Below are 16,721 nucleotides of genomic sequence, written 5' to 3'. Positions count from 1 at the left end.
GAGATAAACAGTCGGCGGTGACGTCACGCTCCGTGGGGGAATCGTCGACTAAATGACGTCATGCGACAGTGTAATTCATTTGACGATGACGTCACGCCCACGAGTCGTCTGACGCTGGGGTGACGTCACGGCGACGAAGCTTTCTCCAGTCATGGCGGCGGCGGCAGAGCAGGAGGCGTCGAGGCTGCGGCTGCAGGAGGCGCTCAGCGCCCGCGATCTCCTCGCGCTCGAGTGGGGCAAGAAGGCGCCCAGCCTCGACGCGTGCGGCGAGCTGCTCGCCAAGCTCAAGGTGACGGCGGTGGCGCGGCCCTTGTGGATGGGGTAGCGGTAACGATGAGCCCCGGCAAGGCCGCGAAGCCCCGGCTGGTTGGAGAGACAAAGGCGGCCGGGGCTGAGCGGCGCTCATCATAGCCGACAGCGCCGTGGTCATCGAGATCATCACTGTAGCCATAGCCCGTGCCAGTAAGGACACGAACGCGAATGTAGCCATCAACATCACCATCCTCGACGTGATAGCGATTATCTCGGCCTTCATCATAGCCGTGAACAGTCATCGCCATCACCAGTGCTCAGCACCACCACAGCAATCGGTGTCATTCTAGCCGGCATCATTGGCGATGTCGTTGTCGGTCACCAGCAACCTCGACAGCTTCGTAGACATCGTCACCATCATAGCCGGCATATTATTGTCACATTCTTCGGTGTCGGTGGCCTACCGCGGACGCGACTCCCAGTTGCAGCGCGATCTTGCCAATCTTGTCTTGAGCCAGCACCTCGGGCTAAGTTCAGCGATGTAATGAAACTTCACCGGGTGCCGATGTTCTGTGCGCAGTTACCCGACTGCGGCTATTGGCAGCGACTTTAAAAGTGAGCGTTCTAGACCGACGTTCCGTGGCGTAGGCCCCAGCTTGTGCCCATGGTCCTCGCAAAATCGATGACTCATGGTCGGCTTCTCAGCCGGAATACATTGTGGAAAAACGATTGTCATCGCAAGTGATACTGTATTAAAATACAAGCTAAGTCATTTTGCTTGTACGTGTAAACGGTGAAGAAAACTTTAGCTTACGATGCATTGATTTAGCTGATACGATCCACGGTGTTAACCAGGGTTATTACTGTAGTCATGAGTGTTTATAAGTTGCTGGTAGCCCATTGAGACGAGTATATTCCAAGGGAATAATATCTTAATACAGAACAATACATAGTTCGATCAGAAAGAAAAACAAATTTAAGTCAACGGATGTAGCTTGACAAAAAAAGCTGTTCAAAAATGTACAAGTCACCGAAAAGTTTAGTTTTTATTAGTGAGTTTGTTTAATATGATGTGTCAACGTAACATATTGACCTATCGGGCTACGAAAATTATTCGTAGCTGTGTGCACAATAGTCACGATTGTAAAATCGTGGTGCTTATTATTGTTACTAGCTTGTTTGCCCGTCCTAGGACGGAAGCTGTAATATTTACGAAAAAATTGAGCAGAGTATAATTGTATCATTTGTAAGTTTAATGGCAGTGAATCTTGCACAAAAGTATCTTATCAAACACTTCACTGCATTTCACTGTAGCACCGTATATAACTGACCTTCAATTTGTTCAAATTCACTGCTCTGGTACTTTCTCTTCTGCTTGTGGACGCTGGGGTTGAAATAAATGGGAATTCGATACAATATCTGGAAAATCACCAACAAATGTCTATTTTACCATAATGTAGAAGCATAAATTAAACTTACATTTTGTCTCAAGTGCTGAAGAAATAAAGACACCAAATCAACTTTGGTGCTCCGTAGAATTATTTCTTAGATTCTCTTTCAATAAAGAAACGTCAAACTTAAAGCGAATTTACGAAAAAAAAATTTCCTCTCGACATTCTGCGTGAGTATAAAGAATCCACCCGCTCGTGAATACTAATGACGGGGGTGCGGCATGTGGAGTGACGTCACGCGCGTTACACACAAACATTCTTGGCTCATTACAGTGGTAATTACTTGTACGTTTGTTTACCCAGCGAAGCCTGTCTCTCAAGACTTCTTTTCAGAAGGGTCCTGCCAAGTTTTTATGGACAAGTGATTTTTGTTCGCAGTAAGGGGTGCTGTTTCTACGTGTAATTCCTATATTTAATAATTTGCAGAATTGTCTCATCATTGTGAACGATTGGTTAATACCAGTTACATATGGTTTTTTTAGCTATGGGAGGAAACGCTAAAACTCGGAGGAGAACCCCATGTAGAACAGAGTGGGGGGGGGAATACAAACTGCAAACAATATGCCCGAGTCGGGAATCAAACTCGGGCCCTTCTTGCTGAGGCCACAAGCGTTAACTACCATTGTGCCACCCTGATGCTGCCCGGCCTGAAATGTCACTGCTGTGTGTTCACAGCTTGCGCTGCTCGACCTCAATTTCCTACCAGTGGGTGGAACCAAGCCTAGCAAGCAGCAGCTCATCCTGGCACGTACGTTTTGGCCGGAATCTCCACCTCTGAGCCCCATCACCTCGCACCTCCCTTCACCTGCCCCACCTCCTTATCTTCCTCCACTGTATCGTCCTGACGTTGACGTTAAACAGTGCAAACCTTTGTTTTGTTAAACTTTTCATGTTAAACCCCGCACCTGTGTTGCTTCTGTTGTTCAGCATAGATGCACACTGCTGAGCAATTAAAGTCACAGCCGAAGTGTTTAATAATTCACACAGTGCAGGCTGGGAGACCTGAGACCCAATCCCCATCCCCGCTTTTGCCTGGACATCCGATCACAGAGCTCCTGGCAAGGGAACTAGGCAAGGAGATGTTCCAGCTCGGCCTATCTATATATATAAAATCGTTCATGTCTGTCTGTCTGTGTGTGTGTGTGTGGACTTTGGCCCATACGCACTTTCATTGGACGGCGGTTGCCCCTGGCAACGGCTAGCCACGCCTTCGCCGCTTTCATTGGACCTGGCAACGGCTAGCCACGCCTTCGCCAAGGGCTGCAGTTTCATTGGACGGCGGTTGCCCCTGCCAACGGCTAGCCACGCCTTCGCCACTTTCATAAGCTCCGTATTTAATTAAATAATAGCCATTACACAGTATTGTTGGAGCGCTAGGGGGGGGGGAAGGAACGCCACCCGTACCCTGCCTCTTCCAAGCCGACAATTTTAGGCGAGGCCGCAGGCTTTGCACGCTACTAGGCCTCGACACCCACCACGCCACTCTGAGGTAAATTCATCAAAGTTTTTCCTACTCTTCACTACACCCCCACCACAATGTGTGCTATTAATATTACTTTTAAACCCAACGCGCCAACAATCGATTACTTTAATGTTCACTGTACAAATACTCATTAAGCTGGGTGAGCGTACTGCCAGTCTATCATGTACACTGTAGCCTGCTTATTAAGCTCGGTGAGCGTACTGCCACTCTATCATGTACACTCTAGCCTGCTTATGAAGCTGAGTGCGTGTACTGGCAGTCTATAATGTGGACTCTTGCCTGGTTATTATAATCGATTCTTTATATGTTCTTTGTACAAACAGTCATTAAGCTGCTTGAGCGACCCCAGTTCGATTCCAACTCACGCCCACCACCGCTGACGATTATTTGAAACGGACCTGGCCCTCCCCTAGGTCCACTCAGCCTCAAAAGCGTAACTGCTGTCGTGTGTGAACATCGTCACTGGGGAGACAAAGGCGGCGGGGCATCGTGGATCCAAGTCCCGGGCGAAGCCGGGTCATGTGTATGTGTGTTTGTGTTTATGTGTATGTCTGTGTGTCTCTATGTATGTGTGTATGTATGTGTATGTATGTGTTTGTGTGTATGTGTGTGTGTATGTATGTGGGTTTTTGTTTATGTCTTTATGTGTATGTCTGCGTGTCTCTATGTATGTGTGTATGTACGTGTGTGCATGTGTTTGTGTGTATGTATGTGTGTGTCTATGTATGTGTGTGTCTATGTATGTGTGTGTATGTGTGTGTATGTATGTGTGTTATGTGTCTGTCTGTGTCTGCATGTATGTGTGTGTGTATTGTGTATGTGTTTGTGTGCATGTATGTGTGTGTTTGTGTGTATGTGTATGTCTGTGTGTATGTGTTTGTGTGTATGTGTGTGTATGTATGTGTGTGTATGTGTTTGTATGTGTTTGTGTGTTTACGCTCGCATTACACAAATGTGTTGCTGGTCTAAGGCGTTCCTCGCACAGCATTGCCGCTTTATTATTTCAGTCGTTTACTGCCTTACGCACCCTGAAAGTCGTGTGTGTCTGCAGCAAGCGCGTGTATGTGTACCTATGGACGCGCGCGCGTGTGTTGTGTAGGGGGAACGGTAGTGTAGTGCTTAGCGTGCTGTCTGTGTCTGTGTGTGTGTGTGTCTGTCTGTGTCTGTCTGTGTGTGTCTGCGTGTGTCTGTGTGTGTGTCTGTGTGTGTGTCTGTGTGTGTGCGTGTGTGGTGTGTGGGGAGCGGTAGTGTAGTGCTTAGCGTGCTGTGTGTCTGTGTGTGTGTGTGTCTGTCTGTGTCTGTCTGTGTGTGTCTGCGTGTGTCTGTGTGTGTGTCTGTGCGTGTGTGGTGTGTGAGGAGCGGTGGGTGTAGTGCTTAACGCTACGCTGCGCTACCAACCCGGCGAACCCAGTTCCATTCCCGCTCACGGCCACCACCGGTGACGATTATTTGAACCTCCCCTAGGTCCACTCAGCCTCAAACGAGTAACTGGTGTGGCGTATTAACATCGGCACTTGGGAGACAAAGGCGGCTGGGCGTGGTAGATCCAAGTCCCGGGCGAAGCCGGGTCATGTGTATGTGTTTATGTGTATGTCTGTGTGTCTGTATGCATGTGTGTATGTATGTGTGTGTATGTGTTTGTGTGTATGTCTGTGTGTGTATGTATGTCGGTTTTGCCGCCGTGGTGGATCCAAGTCCCGGGCGAAGCCGGGTCATGTGTATGTGTTTATGTGTATGTCTGTGTGTCTGTATGCATGTGTGTATGTATGTGTGTGTATGTGTTTGTGTGTATGTCTGTGTGTGTATGTATGTCGGTTTTGCCGCCGTGGTGGATCCAAGTCCCGGGCGAAGCCGGGTCATGTGTATGTGTGTATGTGTTTATGTGTATGTCTGTGTGTCTGTATGCATGTGTGTATGTATGTGTGTGCATGTGTTTGTGTGTGTTTGTGTGTTTACGCTCGCATTACACAAATGTATAATGCGGGTCTAAGGCGTTCCTTACACAGCATTGCCGCTTTATTATTTCAGTCGTTTACTGCCGTATGCACCCTGAAAGTCGTGTGTGTCTGCAGCAAGCGCGTGTATGTGTACCTATGGACGCGCGCGCGTGTGTTGTGTAGGGGGAACGGTAGTGTAGTGCTTAGCGTGCTGCCTGTGTCTGTGTGTGTGTGTCTGTGTGTGTGTGTCTGTGTGTGTGTCTGTGTGTGTGCGTGTGTGGTGTGTGGGGAGCGGTAGTGTAGTGGTTAGCGTGCTGTCTGTGTGTGTGTTTCTGTCTGTGTGTGTCTGCGTGTGTCTGTGTGTGTGTCTGTGCGTGTGTGGTGTGTGAGGAGCGGTGGGTGTAGTGCTTAACGCTACGCTGCGCTACCAACCCGGCAAACCCAGTTCGATTCCCGCTCACGGCCACCACCGGTGACGATTATTTGAACCTCCCCTAGGTCGACTCTGCCTCAAACGAGTAACTGCTGTAGCGTATTAACATCGCCACTGGGGAGACAAAGGCGGCCGGCCGTGGTAGATACAAGTCCCGGGCGAAGCCGGGTAGTACAGCTAGTATAAGTATAATATTAAGGTATTTTAGACAATTGATTACTTTTTAAATATAGATTTCTTTTGACCAAAGGAAAATAACGAAGGTGGGTGTTACTTTATAAACAGCTGAATCAAGTGTATAAAACATCACCATGCCATGGAATAATAAGTCAAAACATTCAGTCATGTTGGACCATGGTACCATGATGACCATGTGACCTCATTCAGCCAATCAGAGCATTTGTTATATCTGTAACATTACATTTGAAGTTGTATTATTTTGAGCACCCACTGCATGTGACCATAAACTCACCCTGTTATAACATCTGTTGCTAATACGTCATTTGTTTTTGACATTGATTTTCTAAATCCCGGTGGTTATGTGATGCTCTTGAGCTTGCCTTTGGTGTGGTGTGTCCAGGAGATATCTTGGAGATCGGTGCACAGTGGAGTGTTCAGAAAAAGGACATCCCTTCGTTTGAGCGATACATCGCACAACTCAAATGCTACTACTTTGACTACAAGTGAGTCTTGATTTATCGAAAGCTCTGTCTTTCTAGCCCCCTTAGTCTGGCGACCTGGGGTGTAACTGTATATGCAAGACAAGTGGGGCGTGGTGATGCTTGAGGTATGGCACCCATGTTCCCGTGGTGATGCTTGTCCCTTGTTGTTGTTGGGGGGGTTGTTGATGCCTCACATGCATGGCTTGCCACAAATGAACCACAATACCTTGCTGATCTCGTCAAGGAGCATAAACCATCACCCGTGCTCCGGTCATCCTCGCAGTGGCTTTTGGCTAGACGTCGAACAAAAACGGTCACTACATCGCACGCTTTCAGGTGCGCTTCTGCGGCCGTCTCGAACACTCTTTCTTCCAATATCAGGAAGCCACTGGAGCTATGTACTTTTAAATCTCGATTGAAAACTCATTTCTTTAGAACCTTTTTTTGTGATTAGTTTGTTATCCTTCCCCCACACCTTCGATTAGCACGGTTGGCTACGTACGGTTCGAAAGAAGTTTAACATACATGTATATATGGAAAGACGTATATGCTCCATGTATGCCTTTGCGACGTGTTGTGTGTGATCCCTGGTTCACATGCACTCAGCGCATGCGAGCCTCTTGCCGTGCGTGAGCGTGTGCGAGTGTAATCCTTCCCTTGCGGTATGTGGCGACGCGCAGGAGCGAGCTTCCAGAGTCGGCTTACAAGTGGCAGCTGTTGGGCCTCAACCTGCTGTGCCTGCTCTCGCAGAACCGCGTGGCCGAGTTCCACACGGAGCTAGAGCGCCTTCCTGCCCGCGAGCTCCAGGGCAATGTCTACATCAAACACCCCGTGTCACTTGAGCAGGTCTCAGCCACGACCGACTGCACATGTAACAAGTTACCAACGTGTTTTTGAATTTTTTTTTTATTATGGAAGCTCATGGGTAGATGTCAGGGACAAACATGCTCGCATATTTGCCAATAGTCTATTTTGCTCTTGGATAAATATTGCCGGATTTCAATAGGCGAAGTCCCTTATATCAACACAATTGTACATTACAGATTAATTCATGCTGGAGTATCTTTATAAGAGCTATAGTTATCCTCATTATGGATGGATGGATCGGCAGAGCTAATGAAGACATGCCTTCAAAGTAATGTTAGCAGTGTGTATTGACCAAACATGTTCTGTGTTGTGTGTGTGCGCAGTACCTGATGGAAGGCAGCTACAACAAGGTGTTTCTGGCCAAGGGGAATGTGCCGGCAGAGTCGTACACGTTCTTCATCGACATCCTGCTCGACACAATCCGGTTCGGCTCATCACCACCGCACAGACGACCCCATACACATTCGTATGTGTCCTTGTAGTTTACATGGATTTTGGAGTTAAGTGAGGAAAGCACGGATGTTTCTACACAGTATTTACAATGACAGCCGTTAATCTCAGTTTGCTGGAGTGCTTGCCTGTTGATATGTAAGGCATTGCACATTACAATATCAAGCTGCAACGAGCCAAAAATGTACTACAGTTTGGTTATACATTATTCAGTCGTGAATTTGGCAGTTGCTAACAATTGTGTATGGTACTAGCTGTACTACCCGGCTTCGCCCGGGACTTGTATCTACCACGGCCGGCCGCCTTTGTCTCCCCAGTGGCGATGTTAATACGCTACAGCAGTTACTCGTTTGAGGCAGAGTCGACCTAGGGGAGGTTCAAATAATCGTCACCGGTGGTGGCCGTGAGCGGGAATCGAACTGGGTTTGCCGGGTTGGTAGCGCAGCGTAGCGTTAAGCACTACACCCACCGCTCCTCACACACCACACACGCACAGACACACACACAGACACACACACAGACACACGCAGACACACACAGACAGAAACACACACACAGACAGCACGCTAACCACTACACTACCGCTCCCCACACACCACACACGCACACACACAGACACACACACAGACACACACACACAGACACACACACACAGACACAGGCAGCACGCTAAGCACTACACTACCGTTCCCCCTACACAACACACGCGCGCGCGTCCATAGGTACACATACACGCGCTTGCTGCAGACACACACGACTTTCAGGGTGCATACGGCAGTAAACGACTGAAATAATAAAGCGGCAATGCTGTGTAAGGAACGCCTTAGACCCGCATTATACATTTGTGTAATGCGAGCGTAAACACACAAACACACACAAACACATACACAATACACACACACATACATGCAGACACACAGACAGACACATAACACACATACATACACACACATACAAACACAGAAACACATACACACACATACATAGACACACACATACATACACACAAACACATCCACAGACGTACATACACACATACATACAGGCACGCAGACATACACATAAACACATACAAAAAAACCCACATACATACACACACACATACATACACACAAACACATGCACACACATACATACACACATGCATACAGACACACAGACATACACATAAACACATACACACATACACATGACCCGGCTTCGCCCGGGACTTGGATCCACCACGGCGGCAAAACCGACATACATACACACACAGACATACACACAAACACATACACACACATACATACACACATGCATACAGACACACAGACATACACATAAACACATACACATGACCCGGCTTCGCCCGGGACTTGGATCCACCACGGCGGCAAAACCGACATACATACACACACAGACATACACACAAACACATACACACACATACATACACACATGCATACAGACACACAGACATACACATAAACACATACACATGACCCGGCTTCGCCCGGGACTTGGATCTACCACGCCCAGCCGCCTTTGTCTCCCAAGTGCCGATGTTAATACGCCACACCAGTTACTCGTTTGAGGCTGAGTGGACCTAGGGGAGGTTCAAATAATCGTCACCGGTGGTGGCCGTGAGCGGGAATGGAACTGGGTTCGCCGGGTTGGTAGCGCAGCGTAGCGTTAAGCACTACACCCACCGCTCCTCACACACCACACACGCACAGACACACACACAGACACACGCAGACACACACAGACAGACACAGACAGACACACACACACACAGACACACAGCACGCTAAGCACTACACTACCGCTCCCCACACACCACACACGCACACACACAGACACACACGCAGACACACGCAGACACACACAGACAGACACAGACAGACACACACACACACAGACACAGACAGCACGCTAAGCACTACACTACCGTTCCCCCTACACAACACACGCGCGCGCGTCCATAGGTACACATACACGCGCTTGCTGCAGACACACACGACTTTCAGGGTGCGTAAGGCAGTAAACGACTGAAATAATAAAGCGGCAATGCTGTGCGAGGAACGCCTTAGACCAGCAACACATTTGTGTAATGCGAGCGTAAACACACAAACACATACAAACACATACACACACATACATACACACACATACACACAAACACATACACACAGACATACACATACACACAAACACACACATACATGCACACAAACACATACACAATACACACACACATACATGCAGACACAGACAGACACATAACACACATACATACACACACATACACACACATACATAGACACACACATACATAGACACACACATACATACACACAAACACATGCACACACGTACATACACACATACATAGAGACACGCAGACATACACATAAAGACATAAACAAAAACCCACATACATACACACACACATACACACAAACACATACATACACATACATACACACATACATAGAGACACACAGACATACACATAAACACAAACACACATACACATGACCCGGCTTCGCCCGGGACTTGGATCCACGATGCCCCGCCGCCTTTGTCTCCCCAGTGACGATGTTCACACACGACAGCAGTTACGCTTTTGAGGCTGAGTGGACCTAGGGGAGGGCCAGGTCCGTTTCAAATAATCGTCAGCGGTGGTGGGTGTGAGTTGGAATCGAACTGGGGTCGCTCAAGCAGCTTAATGACTGTTTGTACAAAGAACATATAAAGAATCGATTATAATAACCAGGCAAGAGTCCACATTATAGACTGCCAGTACACGCACTCAGCTTCATAAGCAGGCTAGAGTGTACATGATAGAGTGGCAGTACGCTCACCGAGCTTAATAAGCAGGCTACAGTGTACATGATAGACTGGCAGTACGCTCACCCAGCTTAATGAGTATTTGTACAGTGAACATTAAAGTAATCGATTGTTGGCGCGTTGGGTTTAAAAGTAATATTAATAGCACACATTGTGGTGGGGGTCTAGTGAAGAGTAGGAAAAACTTTGATGAATTTACCTCAGAGTGGCGTGGTGGGTGTCGAGGCCTAGTAGCGTGCAAAGCCTGCGGCCTCGCCTAAAATTGTCGGCTTGGAAGAGGCAGGGTACGGGTGGCGTTCCTTCCCCCCCCCCTAGCGCTCCAACAATACTGTGTAATGGCTATTATTTAATTAAATACGGAGCTTATGAAAGTGGCGAAGGCGTGGCTAGCCGTTGGCAGGGGCAACCGCCGTCCAATGAAACTGCAGCCCTTGGCGAAGGCGTGGCTAGCCGTTGCCAGGTCCAATGAAAGCGGCGAAGGCGTGGCTAGCCGTTGCCAGGGGCAACCGCCGTCCAATGAAAGTGCGTATGGGCCAAAGTCCACACACACACAGACAGACAGACATGAACGATTTTATATATATAGACTAGCTGTACTACCCGGCTTCGCCCGGGACTTGTATCTACCACGGCCGGCCGCCTTTGTCTCCCCAGTGGCGATGTTAATACGCTACAGCAGTTACTCGTTTGAGGCAGAGTCGACCTAGGGGAGGTTCAAATAATCGTCACCGGTGGTGGCCGTGAGCGGGAATCGAACTGGGTTTGCCGGGTTGGTAGCGCAGCGTAGCGTTAAGCACTACACCCACCGCTCCTCACACACCACACACGCACAGACACACACACAGACACACACACAGACACACGCAGACACACGCAGACACACACAGACAGAAACACACACACAGACAGCACGCTAACCACTACACTACCGCTCCCCACACACCACACACGCACACACACAGACACACACACAGACACACAGACACACACACACAGACACAGGCAGCACGCTAAGCACTACACTACCGTTCCCCCTACACAACACACACGCGCGCGCGTCCATAGGTACACATACACGCGCTTGCTGCAGACACACACGACTTTCAGGGTGCATACGGCAGTAAACGACTGAAATAATAAAGCGGCAATGCTGTGTAAGGAACGCCTTAGACCCGCATTATACATTTGTGTAATGCGAGCGTAAACACACAAACACACACAAACACATACACAATACACACACACATACATGCAGACACACAGACAGACACATAACACACATACATACACACACATACAAACACAGAAACACATACACACACATACATACACACAAACACATCCACAGACGTACATACACACATACATACAGGCACGCAGACATACACATAAACACATACAAAAAAACCCACATACATACACACACACATACATACACACAAACACATGCACACACATACATACACACATGCATACAGACACACAGACATACACATAAACACATACACACATACACATGACCCGGCTTCGCCCGGGACTTGGATCCACCACGGCGGCAAAACCGACATACATACACACACAGACATACACACAAACACATACACACACATACATACACACATGCATACAGACACACAGACATACACATAAACACATACACATGACCCGGCTTCGCCCGGGACTTGGATCCACCACGGCGGCAAAACCGACATACATACACACACAGACATACACACAAACACATACACACACATACATACACACATGCATACAGACACACAGACATACACATAAACACATACACATGACCCGGCTTCGCCCGGGACTTGGATCTACCACGCCCAGCCGCCTTTGTCTCCCAAGTGCCGATGTTAATACGCCACACCAGTTACTCGTTTGAGGCTGAGTGGACCTAGGGGAGGTTCAAATAATCGTCACCGGTGGTGGCCGTGAGCGGGAATGGAACTGGGTTCGCCGGGTTGGTAGCGCAGCGTAGCGTTAAGCACTACACCCACCGCTCCTCACACACCACACACGCACAGACACACACACAGACACACGCAGACACACACAGACAGACACAGACAGACACACACACACACAGACACACAGCACGCTAAGCACTACACTACCGCTCCCCACACACCACACACGCACACACACAGACACACACACAGACACACGCAGACACACACAGACAGACACAGACACACACACACACAGACACAGACAGCACGCTAAGCACTACACTACCGTTCCCCCTACACAACACACGCGCGCGCGTCCATAGGTACACATACACGCGCTTGCTGCAGACACACACGACTTTCAGGGTGCGTAAGGCAGTAACTGACTGAAATAATAAAGCGGCAATGCTGTGCGAGGAACGCCTTAGACCAGCAACACATTTGTGTAATGCGAGCGTAAACACACAAACACATACAAACACATACACACACATACATACACACACATACACACAAACACATACACACAGACATACACATACACACAAACACACACATACATGCACACAAACACATACACAATACACACACACATACATGCAGACACAGACAGACACATAACACACATACATACACACACATACACACACATACATAGACACACACATACATAGACACACACATACATACACACAAACACATGCACACACGTACATACACACATACATAGAGACACGCAGACATACACATAAAGACATAAACAAAAACCCACATACATACACACACACATACACACAAACACATACATACACATACATACACACATACATAGAGACACACAGACATACACATAAACACAAACACACATACACATGACCCGGCTTCGCCCGGGACTTGGATCCACGATGCCCCGCCGCCTTTGTCTCCCCAGTGACGATGTTCACACACGACAGCAGTTACGCTTTTGAGGCTGAGTGGACCTAGGGGAGGGCCAGGTCCGTTTCAAATAATCGTCAGCGGTGGTGGGCGTGAGTTGGAATCGAACTGGGGTCGCTCAAGCAGCTTAATGACTGTTTGTACAAAGAACATATAAAGAATCGATTATAATAACCAGGCAAGAGTCCACATTATAGACTGCCAGTACACGCACTCAGCTTCATAAGCAGGCTAGAGTGTACATGATAGAGTGGCAGTACGCTCACCGAGCTTAATAAGCAGGCTACAGTGTACATGATAGACTGGCAGTACGCTCACCCAGCTTAATGAGTATTTGTACAGTGAACATTAAAGTAATCGATTGTTGGCGCGTTGGGTTTAAAAGTAATATTAATAGCACACATTGTGGTGGGGGTCTAGTGAAGAGTAGGAAAAACTTTGATGAATTTACCTCAGAGTGGCGTGGTGGGTGTCGAGGCCTAGTAGCGTGCAAAGCCTGCGGCCTCGCCTAAAATTGTCGGCTTGGAAGAGGCAGGGTACGGGTGGCGTTCCTTCCCCCCCCCCTAGCGCTCCAACAATACTGTGTAATGGCTATTATTTAATTAAATACGGAGCTTATGAAAGTGGCGAAGGCGTGGCTAGCCGTTGGCAGGGGCAACCGCCGTCCAATGAAACTGCAGCCCTTGGCGAAGGCGTGGCTAGCCGTTGCCAGGTCCAATGAAAGCGGCGAAGGCGTGGCTAGCCGTTGCCAGGGGCAACCGCCGTCCAATGAAAGTGCGTATGGGCCAAAGTCCACACACACACACACAGACAGACAGACATGAACGATTTTATATATATAGATTGTAATCATTTTTTAGCATGCATATAAATCCTCTGATTCACTGCACCAAACATAGGCAGTGATGAAAGGGTTGGTTCCATGCCAGATGGGTCAACATAACTGCATTTGGTGTAGTTGGTACTCTAATTTGGATTGAATTTTCACTGTAAATAGTAGCGGTAAGTGGTTAAGCTCTGATAGGATCCTGTCTCTTCAGAATGTATTATGACTTAATCAGATCTAATTGGCCAGAAGCAGAATTCAGTTTATTGAGCTAATTGGGATGGGACTCTGTGAGCTCGGTAAATAAAGGAATATGCAACCAAAAGCACTTGGCTCTTATTTGATAGCAATATGGCAGTTTCAATCTAATTCCTCGAAATAAAATCTGCCGATTCACCTCCAAAATATTGGCCAAATCGTTACAGCATAACGCTGTTTGTGCGCCTTGAGTTATCGTAACATTCCTCCGGGGACTGTGTGCTGTCTTGGTGTGGTCTGGGACTGGTTTTGCTGTTGTTTTGCTGCCTAGCCCAAGCTTGAGGAATTTTTGTACTTATGCAATTTGAACTTATATACTTTATCTATTTTTGTTGTGATTTGCTTACCTTTTCTCTACTTCGCACTCCTATCGTGTATTTCTACTGTTTGCTGTTGTAACTTTGACCCGGCCCTACTGGACATCTGCGAAAACGAGCTTCAAAGCTCATCGGATTTCTCCAGTATAAAGATTCAGATTTTGTATGCGACGGAGCAATGCAAACAAGTCCCGTGTGTGCTGCCCCATTCGGCGATGTGCACAGGGACGAGATCGCGGGCTGCATCGAGAAAGCGTACGAGAGGATATCGTTCAAGGAAGCAGCACGCGTCCTCTTCTTCAATGCGCAGAAGCAGATGACCGAGTACAGCACCAAGGTGAGCATCGGCCCCAAGCGAAAGGGCTGCTTTGTGTTTTACTTGTACATGAGTCACCAACAATGCAATAGAATTTGCGTTATGTATAAGGCACTTTAAATAATCTCAAAAAGCCATTGCTCAATAAATCCAGCTTGACTGAAACAGTGTTTTAAATTAGATTTAAATATTTTATTGGGAATTATTTAACACAAATAAATGTTATATCACAAATGGTGGTTTTGTTTCCGTGCGGTGGCTGTGCGTTGTTGCGCGCGTGTCCGCGCTGCGCCGCTCACGTCTGCAGCGTGGCTGGAAACTGGGAGCCGACAGCTACGTGCTATTTGGGAACACGCAGCAGCAGAAGCCGGAAGAGGCTACAATCCCATCCACAGAGCTGGCGCAGCAAGTCATCGAGTACGCGCGGCAGCTCGAGATGATCGTCTGAGCTTACCCCATCGGTGGGGAGAGGGGAGCTGCGCTTCTCCCATGTGACCCACCCCCCATAAAATAAACACCCTGCCCCCTTGAAACACGATTTCAGGCAGTCTAAACTAAAGTTTGTGATGTTCTCCAGAATGTGTTTATTATAATTTTGAAAAATGTGTTTTTTTATTACATTTGTGCACCAGGCTACATCTTGTGTATTTAAGGCAGGAAGCAAGTTGTTTTTCTTCTCGAGATGCTTTTAGATATTAACACAGACGTTGAACTGATGACACAGCAGGGAGCTTCTTTTGATGGCTAAATTCTAAACATAAATAAATGGTTGGATTAAAGACCTGTGTAGGATATTTGTCCATAAGATTTCTGATATTGGAAACCAATAAAGTGTGGCCTGAATAAGCAGCCACTTCCTGCGGCAAGGGCACTGTTTTCTGGGTTATCTATGTTTCTTGGTCTCTTGTGCAATCCCCGAATACATAACACCGTGCCTCGGCTCAATGCTGAGGGTTTGTTGCCAGCCCACACAAGCTTCAGCTGATAATGTTATCCCTCTTAAGTCCACACAAAGCACATTGTGTGAATGTCGTAGTTTTCGTTAAATCATTATTTTCACGCCATACCAACTGGTGGCATCGTCACAGCTATATTAGAAGCGAGGACGTTGTGAGTAGACGTTAATAGAGTTGGTTTATCTTTAAATTTGACCTTGACATGCAGAATCATCTTGCGGTCATTCAATTTTAAAAAATCGTTTAACCCAGCCAATAGCATTTTCAAGGTCCATAAGATTAGCAACACTTTGAGAAATCAAGTGGTCCTTTGGATATCACCCCTGTCATGATAATGTGAATTTTCTCTTATCTACAACAGAGATGTACACTTTTGCATGCACATTTGAAAATCTGGAGACAAACCATCAAAATAATGATGCCTGCATGGATATTCAGACTTTATTAACAAAGCCTCGTTAAACATTAATTTGAGTCCTCATCTCCTTGGGCCGTGTAGTCCCATTAAGAGCCCTAAGCCCAGGTCTCCTCCAACGCCTTGGTGTTTCTGCTGCTGCTGTGGGGATGATCTTCTCCCGCTGAAGGCTTCTGCAGATGATTGTGAGAGGTCTTTATTTGATATCGCTCCAGTCATCCCAAGCCTTCAGTAGAGGTACGGGACCTCCAGTTTCCTTGAGATAGGAACGTGAAGAGGATAGGTGTCAGCCACGTTTATGATGTCATTGAGCTTTCTCAAGCCACTTGTTTACAGATCGTGGTCTGTCATTTCTAAAAGTGA

The 16,721-nt window shown here is 47.5% G+C and overlaps 2 protein-coding genes across 2 annotated transcripts in view; one reads left to right on the top strand and one right to left on the bottom strand.

The window, feature by feature from the left end:
- Positions 1–101: 101 nt before the first annotated feature.
- On the top strand, positions 102–15,853 carry PSMD8 (proteasome 26S subunit, non-ATPase 8). The gene is made up of 7 exons (XM_061568379.1): positions 102–289; positions 2,379–2,451; positions 6,137–6,239; positions 6,899–7,064; positions 7,409–7,509; positions 14,897–15,008; positions 15,295–15,853. Exons 1-7 carry the CDS (start codon positions 152–154, stop codon positions 15,433–15,435), a joined length of 834 nt encoding a protein of 277 aa, XP_061424363.1. The 5' UTR covers positions 102–151; the 3' UTR covers positions 15,436–15,853.
- Positions 15,854–15,998: 145 nt separating this feature from the next.
- The window catches only part of LOC133352625 (testis-expressed protein 26-like), a 28,536-nt gene continuing 27,813 nt past the window's right edge, over positions 15,999–16,721 (bottom strand). Inside the window, exon 8 of the mRNA XM_061568381.1 lies at positions 15,999–16,614. The gene's annotated coding sequence lies outside the window, so the exon portion shown is untranslated. The remainder of the gene's footprint in view (positions 16,615–16,721) is intronic.

Source organism: Lethenteron reissneri, chromosome 41, assembly GCF_015708825.2.
Source record: "Lethenteron reissneri isolate LAM-NWPU_2019-01 chromosome 41, ASM1570882v1, whole genome shotgun sequence".
Taxonomy (NCBI): domain Eukaryota; kingdom Metazoa; phylum Chordata; class Hyperoartia; order Petromyzontiformes; family Petromyzontidae; genus Lethenteron; species Lethenteron reissneri.
Note: the sequence above shows the minus strand (reverse complement) of the source record. Positions and strands in the feature narration are given on the sequence as shown.

What these genes read in the sequence shown, in the direction of transcription:
- PSMD8 (XM_061568379.1), top strand. Translation starts at nt 152, where the DNA reads ATGGCGGCGGCGGCAGAGCAGGAGGCGTCGAGGCTGCGGCTGCAGGAG. An exon ending in TGCTACTACTTTGACTACAA is followed by an intron (nt 6,240 to 6,898) that starts GTGAGTCTTGAT and finishes GGCGACGCGCAG; the next exon opens with GAGCGAGCTTCCAGAGTCGG. An exon ending in ACCCCGTGTCACTTGAGCAG is followed by an intron (nt 7,065 to 7,408) that starts GTCTCAGCCACG and finishes GTGTGTGCGCAG; the next exon opens with TACCTGATGGAAGGCAGCTA.